Source organism: Triturus cristatus, chromosome 11 (genome assembly GCF_964204655.1).
Source record: "Triturus cristatus chromosome 11, aTriCri1.1, whole genome shotgun sequence".
NCBI lineage: Eukaryota > Metazoa > Chordata > Amphibia > Caudata > Salamandridae > Triturus > Triturus cristatus.
Window position 1 is genome coordinate 153,725,035 of NC_140594.1, and position 13,562 is coordinate 153,738,596.

Sequence of the window (13,562 nt, forward strand, 5' to 3'; positions counted from 1 at the left end):
ACACGAGGGAGTTGACGGTGTGGATTGTGGGGCATTCCTTCGTCAAGTGGGCGCACGTTCAGGCGTCCAAAAGTTATTTTGGGGAAAGTTTGGGTTTTAATAGCAGCCTTTTTAGATTGGTATGGAAGGGTAAGGGGGGGATGCTTTGGAGGGAGCTGATTCCCTGTCTGAATAAAGCCATGGTGAAGGGTCAATGCCCGGATATTCTCGTAATTCACCTGGGGGAGAATGATCTTTGTAGTGTGAAAGGGGTGGTATTGTTGCGAGCCATGAAAAGAGACTTGGAGTTGTTGAAAGAGCATTGGTCGGGTTGTCATGTTCTCTGGACAGAATTGGTCCCGCGGAGGGTGTGGAGAGGGGCTTTGAAGCCCAGGGCGGTTGATAGGTCTCGGAGGAAAGTGAATTTGGAGATCTCCAGGTTTTGTCGAGATTTGGGCTTCGGGAGAGTCACCCACAAAGACATCCGCTTTGAAGCGGTAGAGTTTTTTCGGGGAGATGGGGTACATTTGTCGAGGTTGGGCATGGATCTTTACTTGTTGGAGCTCAGGGAGGTCTTGTCCCGGTGTTTGAGTGGGCAGAATCAGGCTCGTGGTGTATAAAGCCTTTTTTGTTGGGGGGCAGAAAGAGGGGAGGGTAGTTGCACCGCCCCCCTCTTTCTGGGTGGCGGGGGTTATGGTGAATTCTGGTCAGTTTGACCGGAAGTTGGTGGAGTTATTGTGGTTGAGTTGGGGTTATCGACAGGGAAAGGTTAGTTTGGTAAGTTTAGTTCGGTTACACAGTTTGGGGGCCGATAGCTGAAAAGGGGCAGGCAGGGGAGTTTTGGTTAACAGAAGGTTTGGATTTAGAGATTGTTGGGGGGTTATACAGGAGTGTAATGTTTTATAATGTTTTATAATGTTTTTATATTGTTGTAAGGTTGTAATGTACGGGCGGGGGCGGGCTCGAAGGTATTTAGGGGAGGGGGCGGTGGGCGGGGTTAGGCATGTTATATTTAGTGAGGCCTAGTTTTGGAAGGCGTTTTCGGCCAAGGATTTTAATTTGTAATGTGCACCTGTTTCCAATAAAGCGGCCTTTTACACACAATAATTTTGTCAGTGGCCTGCTTCCCCCCTCCACCCCTCCCTCCCAAGGGGGGCTTGGGGGGGGAGGCGACCGCAGGGAGTCCCCACCCCCGGGCAGTTTGGGAGGGGGCGTGTGGAGGGAGGGGTTTGCTGGCCCTGCGCGGCCGTTTTGAATTTGGGCTTGCTGGTAGGGGAAATGTAGCCCAAATGCAGCCCAATTAGAGCCCAAAAGTAGCGGAACGTTGCGCAGGTATAAATACCTTAGGCGCCCGCCCCCGGCCACCATTTTAGGTTTGGTGACCTGGTGGCCGGGAGCTAAGACAGGGTCGTGTTTTTTGTTCCCACCCTTACCCCCCCCTCAAAAAACACGTTTTTGGGGTTTTTTTTGCCCCCGACTATTTTCGTTTCGGGGCTGGGTTTTTCAGTGTACGTTTTTTGCCAGTTTTTTCCCCTTTTGCGTATTTTTCAGGCGTTTTTGTGGGGACAGGTGTGCAAGGGGTTTCGGCTATGTTTGTTCTTTGTCGCTTGGAGCAGGTGCTGTGCGGGGGTTATGGTGAATTCTGGTCAGTTTGACCGGAAGTTGGTGGAGTTATTGTGGTTGAGTTGGGGTTATCGACAGGGAAAGGTTAGTTTGGTAAGTTTAGTTCGGTTACACAGTTTGGGGGCCGATAGCTGAAAAGGGGCAGGCAGGGGAGTTTTGGTTAACAGAAGGTTTGGATTTAGAGATTGTTGGGGGGTTATACAGGAGTGTAATGTTTTATAATGTTTTATAATGTTTTTATATTGTTGTAAGGTTGTAATGTACGGGCGGGGGCGGGCTCGAAGGTATTTAGGGGAGGGGGCGGTGGGCGGGGTTAGGCATGTTATATTTAGTGAGGCCTAGTTTTGGAAGGCGTTTTCGGCCAAGGATTTTAATTTGTAATGTGCACCTGTTTCCAATAAAGCGGCCTTTTACACACAATAATTTTGTCAGTGGCCTGCTTCCCCCCTCCACCCCTCCCTCCCAAATCAGTCTGACCCTGTGCCTCATGGGACCAGTCCAGCCCGAACTGCCAGGGTATGCTCAGACGTGAGTCCCTTGCTCACTTTGCCACTGGATTCAAGCAAGCCTGGCTGAAGACGGCTGAAATGCCAGCAACCGGTCCTAGAAAGCTTGTTTCCGGTCCAGGGAAGGCATGGCTTGGCAGTTCGGGCTGGACTGTTCCCATCCGCGCGCACATCCGGCAGTGGGTGCAGGTACGCATGCGTCGGGCGAGCTTGGGCAAAGTCCAAAGCTTTCAAGACTGGGGGAAGGAAACGCTTCCTGGGAACACTAAAATATGAATACAACACTACAAAATGTAGAGTATCCTGTGGAGACATTCTCACAGCCACAGAGCACCAAGGTGCCTGAACTGGACCAGCCACTCGGGGAGGCTAGGAGGTGATGGAACAAATTAAACCTACAAGAAAGATATGGCTCCAAGCCCTGTGCAGATTTTAATAATACACTAATTAAACGCAACACCAACCTAGTCCAGCAGATGGCAGCCAGAAACACGTTTAGACAAATAACGAACACTTAATGGGTTAGGTCAGAAATGTTGACCTCATGAATAGCTTTTGACATTTCATTACTGTGAAATGTGTGCGCATTCGTTTTGCAAACCACTGCCTTCTGTTTGTTTTTGTCGCTGTTCATTCAATTTGCAGTTTGTTGGAGTGTTTTGTGTCACTCATGAGAACGGATGTTTTGGTTTAGTTTAGTTGTTTATTTTAAATATCTTTTCTCTGAATCTCTATGGTTTCGGGTATTGAAACGCACATACAGAGGGTATCAAAAGCCAGAAGTACACACAAATCCAACAGGAGGGGCGCACATTTAAATAAGGGCTACCGACAGTAAGGAGGAGGGGAAAAAAATCGTTTAAGAGGTCAAAAACAATAAGCAAGAAGACAAAAAGAACAAGATACTAACAAAAAAGAAGACCGTTGAATAAAAAAGTAAAGCCCAGCGTTAATGCAAACACGAAAACTGGATTTTATGAAAACAATATGCAAGATAATGTGCCTGAGTAAATGCTCATTACATTATTGGTTCATGGGCCACAATCTTTTAACATAGTGCATTGCATAAAGGAAGCGGGTCCACGCGTGACTATTTATTCCAGTTTTTTTCTTAAAATTCTGACACTTGCACGCATAGTCGGTGACTAAATGCATTTTTTTAAACTCTCAAAAGAAACACACATTACGTTGAGCACTTACCTACAGGCAGAGTATCTGCTGGGAAAGCCCTGCTAAGTGCACGTGCATGTATTTACCCCGCCATGTGGTAAGATGCCTCGTTATCAGGAACACGCAGTCCTTTGTGCTACAAGGACGCGTTAGCAGCGCTGTAAACAACTCCACAGCCCCCGTTAACTTAAGGGACAAGGAAAGAACAAGGTGTACCTAGGCCGAGGGGGGAAATCAAAGGCACCGGAAGACAGGCACAGAAATCAGGCGGCTACAAAGAAGACAAGGCCATGTCTGTTAAATGGACTTCAGGGCACTACACAGTGAAACGGTTATAGAACGAAGGAGGATTGTTTCTAGTAGTTAAAGTGAACCATCACATGTTGTTCCAGAAATCCCTCAGGGGAGCTGCCGGGCTCATGAAAGCGGATGCCAGAGCTCTCAGCTCCCTAAATTACAGCCGCCGGGTTCCACCTTGAAGAGTGGAAAGCAGCCCGGGCACTTTCTGTCTGTGTTCATTAATATCCTTGGGGTGCACGGTGGAGCGAGCTAGGGTTCATTCATTTTAAAGGGAGCGCGCTAATTCAACGTTCTCTTCACAACACAAAGGTTCTAGGAAGAGCTTGATGTTGTATTGAGGTTTTACATACATCAATGGCTGACTACAAGTTGCATAGGGATCAACCCCAATCAGATGTGGAAAATAAAATGAATATGCGACAAGAAGACCCAACCAAACATTGCTTTGCTCGAAGAGCAAAACAAAAAACAAAGTCATCGAATCTGTAAAACAGATGGTTGAAGTAGTCCATAAGAGTTTAAGAAACTGCCTTTTGCAAGGGCTGAGATGCCCTATGCAAAGGCGGCGGCGGCCATGGCATCAAATACATCAGACGCACCCCCTCCCTGACCCTCAAGACCCGGCTCTTCGGCTAAACAGATCTGCGGACCCCCCCACCCCCCTCAGCGCCTTGAGACCCTCACGGGTGAGTATCATGCTTACAATTCCCTGATTGATTGATTGATTTACTATTTAAGAGACTGCCTGTTACAAGGGCTGAGATGCCCTATGCAAAGAAGGATGCGGCCATGGCATCATACCAGAGCCTATGTGGCTATCTGCAACTATACACACACACACTCCGTACACATTTCATAAACCAAGGAATTACTGAATGTAGGACTTGCCTTATGATACAGCTTGGTTACCAAGACTCTGCCTTTCAGGTGTCTGTGTGTTAAAGTGCTCAAAATCAGGACACACTGCCATGATGATCTAAAGTGCAATGTGCTATACTATGGATTACCACCCACTAGAATATCCAGAATACATCCTCACTTGAAATTCCGTCGAAGTTTCAAACCGTGGCCCTTCTGTACTCAAATATCTGCTGAAAGTAGTCTTAACCTACAAGATTGGTCTGTGGCATAGTTCATCAGCAGCAGGACGTTAACCTTAGGAACTACACGGTGCCTTATGTATGTTCTACATAATAATGATGAATCCCTGGTGGGAGCGATTCATCTTTAAATTTGTGCCTGCGGTCACTGCCTCCAACTTTACAATGAACAAATACTGTTGTAGAATCATCTTTGAAAACAACTCGAAGTGCTTGATAAAGATACTTGTTTGCATTTCTGGCCTAAAGAATGGAAATGAATGTTCATTTTTCAGAATTCATCCGATATCAAGACCCATCAGATCTGTGTACTCCTCACCAAGGAGCGATTTCAGAAAGCCTCTCCTTGCTATCCAGTTAACACCGAACCAACAAAAAATCATACAACTGACTGGATCAAAAATAAAGATTTTGATTACACAGGCACTTCCAACCAAACCAATCGCTCCTCCACCCTCCTGACGAGGCAAGGAAACTACCAACATCAACAAAAACCAAAGTCTTGGGGACAATCAAGACTAGCTTAGACTACCAGGCCGTGTTCAGTCAGAGCCCTGGTTCTCAATAGATTGGATTTCGCGAACCACAAGAAAAGATAATTTAGAAAGGTCATAGCTTGTTTAAGTCTCTGAAAAACAGACCACATCACATCCATATGGTTCCTGGTGAAAACATATGGCATTTTAAGTCCGATCTTACATCCACCAACACCAACTAGAGGTCAAACGCAATTATCTCTCACCTCTTTCCACAAAATACCACAAACCAGCACCTAAAATCTGAAACAAAATTCTCTACAAACAAAAAGATGCACTCCCAACAAGGAGGCAAACTTTGAAGCATGGACCTTAACTCAAGCTAAAAGGGTTAAAAGGGTTAAACGGATGAATGCTTGGACCGATGACTCTACTTGTACAGAGCTTTATATGGGCCTGTGAGATGCACTAACGGGCCCGCGACATTCCTCATCGATTTATCCTTGGACTTCCCTTTCAGCCACTGCATGACCTCAATCTGAGTTGCGACTGCCACCAAAGCTTTTGCTAAAAAAGTGCGCATCTTCAGGTTTACGTTGGAGATTTGTAGGTACAGGACAGTAACTACTTGGTACGGAGTCGTAACAACACACTTGTCGCCTCAGAGTCATGTGTCACCTAAATTATCACCAAAAATAAACACATACATTTTTAATATGTGAGATCTCAGATATGTCCATATGATGTGAAGCTCTGGCGCATGTCATGAAATCAAGACTAGATGAATGTTGACATCCCCCACTCACCGGCTGTTCCACCGGCTGCACCGTGCTGATCTCAATCAAACTCTCCGGCTCCTCATCTTCGGGGGGCTCATGGGCCTCGTTCGGTATAACCACCACAGGCTTGACGTGCTCTGCCAGAGCGGAAGCTCGCAAGAAATTTGGTGGATTCTGTACTCATAGGATCAAAAAGCAAACAAAAATTAGGCTCCATTGAGAAATAATAGATCTCCAACTGCATTCTATTACTTGCAGAAATGATGAACAGTCAAAGAAGAACTTGCAAGATCTGACTTCCAAGGGGCTGTAGAGATCTTGCCACTTTGTGAATGAACAAGCCACTGGTACTCTGTCTCAAAGTCCTATGGCTCACTCTGGCTCCTCAAAGACACAGGCATGTGAAAATGGCATTATTGCATGTTTTACTTAGTAGTGTTGATTTTGGAAGTAAGAGAATTGTATTATGAAATCACTGGACCAAACACCCTGACCTAGAGTAGATTACCCTGTTGATCGGCTCCCTAATAAACACATACTGGGAGTGCTTATAAAAGGGACACCTCATGCATTGACTGATATATTGTGTGTGAGAATTTATACTTGGCAGACTGGTTTGGTTCGGGCATTTCAGTCGCTGACCTTGCGGCCCCAGTTGTTTTTTTGCAAATCTGGTTTGCTTTCACTGGATGAATTTTACATTTTAGGCCTTGCACACTTGCTGACAGTCCAATATGCAAATATCCATGCGTTCAGGGGGAGTTTATGCAATTTGTCTCATGAATATTCATGTTGGAAATGCATAATTTCTAACTTACTCAATAACTCCCTTCGGCCCTCAAGAACAAGCCCAAGTAACTATTTTAGGAAGCAAAACCCAGGATCAGGAGTTGTATTTGGCAAAATAATGTCCTGCATTAATAAGCCGCAATGCCGAAAATCTTCTAAACATGCCATACCTGCTCCTTTGCTAGAGACTTTTCTTTTTCCAAAATTATTCTACACATCCTTAAAAAATGTGCTAAATCATATTTGTGTGTGCACTTTATGTGAGGGAAAAACGACGTAATGTGGCATTCCGCAAACAGTGCCTCATTTTAGGGCCTAGCTGCAGCATTCGTGGTATTTTAATACACTGGATACCTTCAGTATGGCCATTCTTTGTCGGTCTATAAGTAACATCCTTGGGGTCTGTGGAGTATGCAGTTCTGAAACCGCTTGATTGCAGAGTAGCAAATAGGACAACTCAATGATCAATATGCAGGTCCTGAGGACAAATCCTTAAGTGGCCAACTCTGTCTTTCTCCCTTTCAAGGTCAATAAACTGAGTGCCATTAATGTGGGTAAAACAAAATCACACCTGCTTATTTGAAGCATTTGGAAATGGACAAACCTAGGAATAAAGCACTATCCAGTTCTGAGGGTTAGCCAACATTGCATTGCATAATAGGACTAGTAATCCCACTTTTCAATTATACATCTGGCCCATCAAGACTAGCAAAACAAAGCGCACTCTCTTGGCTAAAAAGCCAGGACCTGATGGCATATGGCCAGCTGAAGAAGTCACCAACTGATGGCATGCAGCCAGCTGATGGCATTGGGATGTTCCATGAGGGAAGTCGCGGAAAGCCCAAAATGTTCAATCCTCAATTGTGGATTGGAATGGCCACCGCACACAGCGGAAGAGATTTAACTGGTTGGGAGGAATGATATCCAAGCTTTGCCCAATGTTCGTGGGTGCCACTGCTTCTCAATGGGGCACTATCAACCCATTTTTTATTTATATAGCGTTCTCACATAGCGCAGTATAGTGCTATATTGAGACCAGAACAACTGACGTTACAATAGAACATTCTTTCATTAAAACGCCATGCCATGTCCAGCACACCGGCCTGTTCTGGGTTTAGACCGCCAGCACTTGGTTTGCTTGGAACTGTATGCCCATAACATCTGCCGTAACAGTGAAACTATAAGTCCCAAAATGCGACACATGGTTGGTTAAAAACCTATGAGGGCCTCAAGGTGTTACAAATGACATGATACCATTGGGCAGCAAGTCCTATTTTACGAAATAAAGGAAAATGCATGGCCATAACTTTATCGAAATATCTAACAGAGCTGATTTTTATTCTCAAAACTGCTGCTCTCAAACATCTTCTAACCATGAAAAACGTCTAGTTAAAATGCACAGAACAAAAAACACGCAACCATTGTTACCAATAATGTGACTAATAGGAAAAGCGATTGGGCTGCATTCCATCGCCTTTTGACACTCGCCAAAGCCCTTGCGAGGTAGATCTAACCACACACAAAGACATCGCCAAAGAGCTCTGCAGCTTGAACTGCTCGGCTATGTCTCTCCTACATGAAATAATGATCTAACCCTCAACAAATACATGTTGAACTTTTTACACATTGTGAAACTTGTGCCCATTGTCATGTTGGGTGGGAGGGGGTCAGAACTCAGAAGACATTATGATAGCAGGAGAATAGGTGTTGGGTGCTTTCAAGATTAGTTGGAAAGCTCCGAGTGGGTGCGGACATTCTTTAGCACAGTCTTACAGTGTAAGAGTTAGGAAGGCTTGTATGATACGGTGTGCACGCGGGGACAGCTCGTAGGTGGTTGCCCGAGAGCGGGGACAGCTCATGGGTGGTTGGGCGAGAGCGGGGACAGCTCCAGGGTGGTTGGGCGAGAGCGGGGACAGCTCCAGGGTGGTTGGGCGAGAGCGGGGACAGCTCCAGGGTGGTTGGGCGAGAGCGGGGACAGCTCCAGGGTGGGTGGGCGAGAGCGGGGACAGCTCCAGGGTGGGTGGGCGAGAGCGGGGACAGCTCCAGGGTGGGTGGGCGAGAGCGGGGACAGCTCCAGGGTGGGTGGGCGAGAGCGGGGACAGCTCCAGGGTGGGTGGGCGAGAGCGGGGACAGCTCCAGGGTGGGTGGGCGAGAGCGGGGACAGCTCCAGGGTGGGTGGGCGAGAGCGGGGACAGCTCCAGGGTGGGTGGGCGAGAGCGGGGACAGCTCCAGGGTGGTTGGGCGAGAGCGGGGACAGCTCCAGGGTGGTTGGGCGAGAGCGGGGACAGCTCCAGGGTGGTTGGGCGAGAGCGGGGACAGCTCCAGGGTGGTTGGGCGAGAGCGGGGACAGCTCCAGGGTGGTTGGGCGAGAGCGGGGACAGCTCCAGGGTGGTTGGGCGAGAGCGGGGACAGCTCCAGGGTGGTTGGGCGAGAGCGGGGACACCTCCAGGGTGGTTGGGCGAGAGCGGGGACAGCTCCAGGGTGGTTGGGCGAGAGCGGGGACAGCTCCAGGGTGGTTGGGCGAGAGCGGGGACAGCTCCAGGGTGGTTGGGCGAGAGCGGGGACAGCTCCAGGGTGGTTGGGCGAGAGCGGGGGCGGTTGGGCGAGAGCGGGGGCGGTTGGGCGAGAGCGGGGGCGGTTGGGCGAGAGCGGGGGCGGTTGGGCGAGAGCGGGGGCGGTTGGGCGAGAGCGGGGGCGGTTGGGCGAGAGCGGGGGCGGTTGGGCGAGAGCGGGGGCGGTTGGGCGAGAGCGGGGGCGGTTGGGCGAGAGCGGGGGCGGTTGGGCGAGAGCGGGGACAGCTCATAGGTGGTTGCGCGAGAGCGAGATCAGCTCACAGGCGGTTGCGCGAGAGCGGGATCAGCTCACAGGCGGTTGCGCGAGAGCAGGGACAGCTCGTGGGCGGTTGCGCAAGAGCGGGGACAGCTCAGTGGTTGCTGTGGGAGAGCTGAGATAGCTCGTATGTTGTGGGAAAGATGTGACAGCAAGTAGGTTGCTGTAAAATAGTTGGAACAGCTCAGAGATTGTCGTGGGAGAGGTGGGACAGTGCGCAGGGTGCTGTAGGATAGTTGGAACAGCTTTCGGGTTGTTGTGGGGTGGGGGAGCCTTCTCAGTTTGGTATGGGACAATGGGGTAATCGTGGCAGAATGGGGACAGCTCGTAAGTCGTCATGGAAGTGTGAGGACAGATTGAACATTTTAGGAGAGCTGGGACTGCTCGTAGGCCGTTGTGGAAGAGCAGGGACATCTTGTAGATTGTTGTGGGAGAGTGGGGACAGCATGTAGATTGTTGGGAGAGAATTGGGACACTTCGGAGGTTGTCGGTGGGAGGGTGGAAACACCTCATAGATCGTCATAGGATAATTGTGACAGCTCGTAGGTCATTGTGGAAGACTTGTGACAGCTTGTAGGTTGTCAAGAAGAGTATGATGTTTGAGGGAGTAGGCACAGCTTTTAGGTCATCGTGGGAAAGCTGAGACAGTTTGTAGCTGTTTAGTAGTGTAGGGACAACACGCAGGTCTGCAGGGAGCATTTTCCATTAGAGGGGAGCCAGTAAGCTGAACACCCTGAACCTTGATGCAACACAGAAGGGTTTAGAGTAGTTTTCCAATAAGAATGCATTTCTGCCTTTAAGAGTTTTTGTGGGCGAGATGCAGCTTTTGCTCAAAGGTATGGCAAACGTGGAAGTCCACGCCCAGAGTCAGACTCTATCCTTGGGACAGATAACAATGTCACCATCTTATAACATGCCAAAGTGCAACAGCGAGCACAGCACTTACGTCTGGTAGTCGGGGAATCTGAATCAGTCTTTTGAAGTATAACATCTCCGACGCACGTTTGAAGAAGTTTCTGAGACTACAAAACAGAAAAAGGAGGTAATTTTTAGTTATCGAACGGAATATCCCGGGACATTTTATTTTAGGACTGTCACAACCGACGCAGCACTTGTTACCTGTGGAACTGCTCATGGAATCTGTCCCTGTGACCTTGCAATGTATCTGCTGGCAGACCTAGAACCAAGAAAATAAAACACTTGCTGAAGTCAAAAGTTGCAAAGATGAGGAACTTGTCCGAAAGCACTTTCGCATGGGAGCAAATACGGCACGGGTGCCTGGAAGAGCCCATGAAATGGTCAACCAAGAATGAGATCTGACTCATTTATGAGTATATTGACATAAAACAAACAAACCAACCAACCACTTCCATGTTTGACTTCTTAACCCACGTAAAACTTTTCTACGCATAACAGAAAGCCATAACTACAGAAAATACAGTTTGAAACATAACATCGGACTTAAAAGCATTCAAGAAACTAATCAACAATCTCTGAAAAACAATCATTCACCCAAGTGGTAGTATGTAGTGGTCAAATTCCCCAAGTGATCCCATTACACAAGAAACTACACTGGCGTTCAGTCAAACCAAGACATACATTTTAAAAAACTGCTCTCACCATACGTAAATTTCTACATAGTCACACCTCCACACTATGTCAAAAAGCAACATCTAACACACCAAGCACCACATGCCGCTCCCCATGTACTCAGGTGATTATGGCATCGCTGCAATCTCAAAAACTGGCTGTGGGCGACAGGTGATCCTCGGTCACTTTGGCCATGTCTGGAACACTCTCCTGCTCACCTTCCCAGATCAAATATTGATTGGCCTTTCCAAAACTCTCAAACCCCACTTCTTAAAAAGACAACTGATTGGCCCCAATCCCAGACTCCTCCATCTCCCGTCTCTGGAGACCTGCAGAGCGTTCAGTGTGGAGGATGCACACTATATGTGTAAAGTATACTCCGGTAACTTTGAGCAGTCTTCAAGTAACTTTATTCGCAACTCTGCAAAGCACGTATATTAAGGTACATCTTAACCAAGTAACATTCAAAGGCAACTGTCTCCCCAAGAACTCCCACTCCCCATAGTTGCATCTTACCTCATCGCGATGCAAGATACATTCCAGACATGGAATGCATTAACACCACACATCCCCCTCCTATATATAATGAACAACAGCGAGAGATACAATATACAATGTATATTACAAAAATAAAAGAAGAAAAAAACCAAAATTAACAACACAAAATCTGAATTTGTAAGGAGTGTGAATTACTCTTCCTATTCTACCAAATCTCCTTAAACCAGTTTCCACTTGTTCCTGTATTTCTGCAGATTTGTCTAAAGCTTCCTGCACACCCTCAATGTCTCTTCCTGTTCTATTCCATCTTCAACCTCATCCTCCCACAACCAATCATCAAACATAGGAGATCCACCAACATCCTCCCCTTGTGTCTTTCCAATGTTTTTGCATTATGCAATACGGCTCATGTGCCAAACAAGATTGTCACTTAATCTTGCTGAATTCCTCAAGCACTCTAATACTTTTAGTGGTGCAGAAAACGCACTTTCCCCTTTTGGTACTTTTCCCCATTTCTTCATTTTTACCCAGTCCCCCACTTTTAAATCCTCCTCCTTAGTTGCATTCTTTTTGTCAAAATTTCTTTTGTACACTTGTTGTGCTTTAATGATGTTCTCCTTGACTACTTTAGGCGACCATTCCACATGCCTTGTACTGTCCATCCATCCCATGTTGTCTTTTGTGAATGGTTCTCTTCCTCGCATGAGAACAAAAGGACTAAATCCTGTGAGAGATGGTGTTAAACGATAACTCCACAGCATTTTCTTAACTTCTACTTCCCAATTTTTCCTATTTTCACAAGCAATCTGAATGGTACCTTTGATCACACGATTAAATCGCTCAACCGCACCATTTCCAGAAGGATGATACACTGAAGTTCTGACATGTTGTATACCATTCCTATTCAAAAACTGTTCAACTTTTGATGCTGTAAAGTGTGTACCATTATCACTTAAAATCCTTTTAGACAAACCTTCCTTCAAAAACACATCACTTAAAAACTTAACTACAGTATCTGCATCTGCCTTCTCAACGAACTCTAACTCTACCCATTTACTAAAATAGTCTATTAAAACAATAAAAAATCTATTTTCACCACTCTTCGACTGTACAGGACCAACAAAATCTACAGCCAATAAATCCCAAACCATTTCTGGGCACTCCATGGGTAATAATTGTGGCCTCATAGTTCTTAAACTCTTATCCTAACCCGCACACTCTCTACACTTTCTTACTGCCCTTTCTACTTCAATATCAACTCCCGGCCACCAATAGGAACATTTCACTCTTTTCTTTGTCCTAACAATTCCAAATTGCCCTTCATGACATAAATCCACAACCCTTTACCTCAATCCAACTGGAGGTGCAATTTTTCCACCTCTAACTACAAATCCTGACTCTACACTCAACTCATTTCTCACTTCCCAAAAACTCCTTTCTTCAGCTAGGTCAGGTTTCTTCTCTCCCCATCCTTTCAAAATCCTCTCTTTAATGTTCTTGATTAAATCATCCTTTTCATATTCTGAAATCCAGTCATTTTTCCCAATCGACTTCATGTCATCTTCTTCAACAATTGCAACTTGAGAATCATCCCAAATGTTTCTGGGTATCTCTTTAATAGGTAAAGGAATTCTACTCAATCTGCAATTTTGTTTTGAACACCTAGAACATACTTTATCCTGTAATTATAATCTTGTAACCTCATTGAAAGTCTCGCTATTCTCGCTGATTCTTTCACCATACCACCTGTAGTGAGTAAATTCACCAATGGCTTATGATCTGTCCTCACATCAAATTCAGTTCCCCATAAGAATGCTCTGAAATGTTCCATTCCCCACACACATCCCAGAGTTTCTTTTTCTATTACCGAGTATAACTCCTCTGTGGGTGTATGACATCTAGAAGCAAAACCATTACAACTTC

At 46.5% G+C, this 13,562-nt stretch overlaps 1 protein-coding gene across 1 annotated transcript in view; it reads right to left on the reverse strand.

The window, feature by feature from the left end:
• HIP1R (huntingtin interacting protein 1 related) overlaps nt 1–13,562 on the reverse strand; it is a 513,161-nt gene that overhangs the window by 244,119 nt on the left and 255,480 nt on the right. The window contains exons 9-11 of the mRNA XM_085635911.1: nt 10,671–10,728; nt 10,498–10,573; nt 5,961–6,107 (exon numbers count right to left, since the gene is read on the reverse strand). Coding sequence (XP_085492037.1) covers nt 5,961–6,107; nt 10,498–10,573; nt 10,671–10,728 — 281 coding nt within the window. The remainder of the gene's footprint in view (nt 1–5,960; nt 6,108–10,497; nt 10,574–10,670; nt 10,729–13,562) is intronic.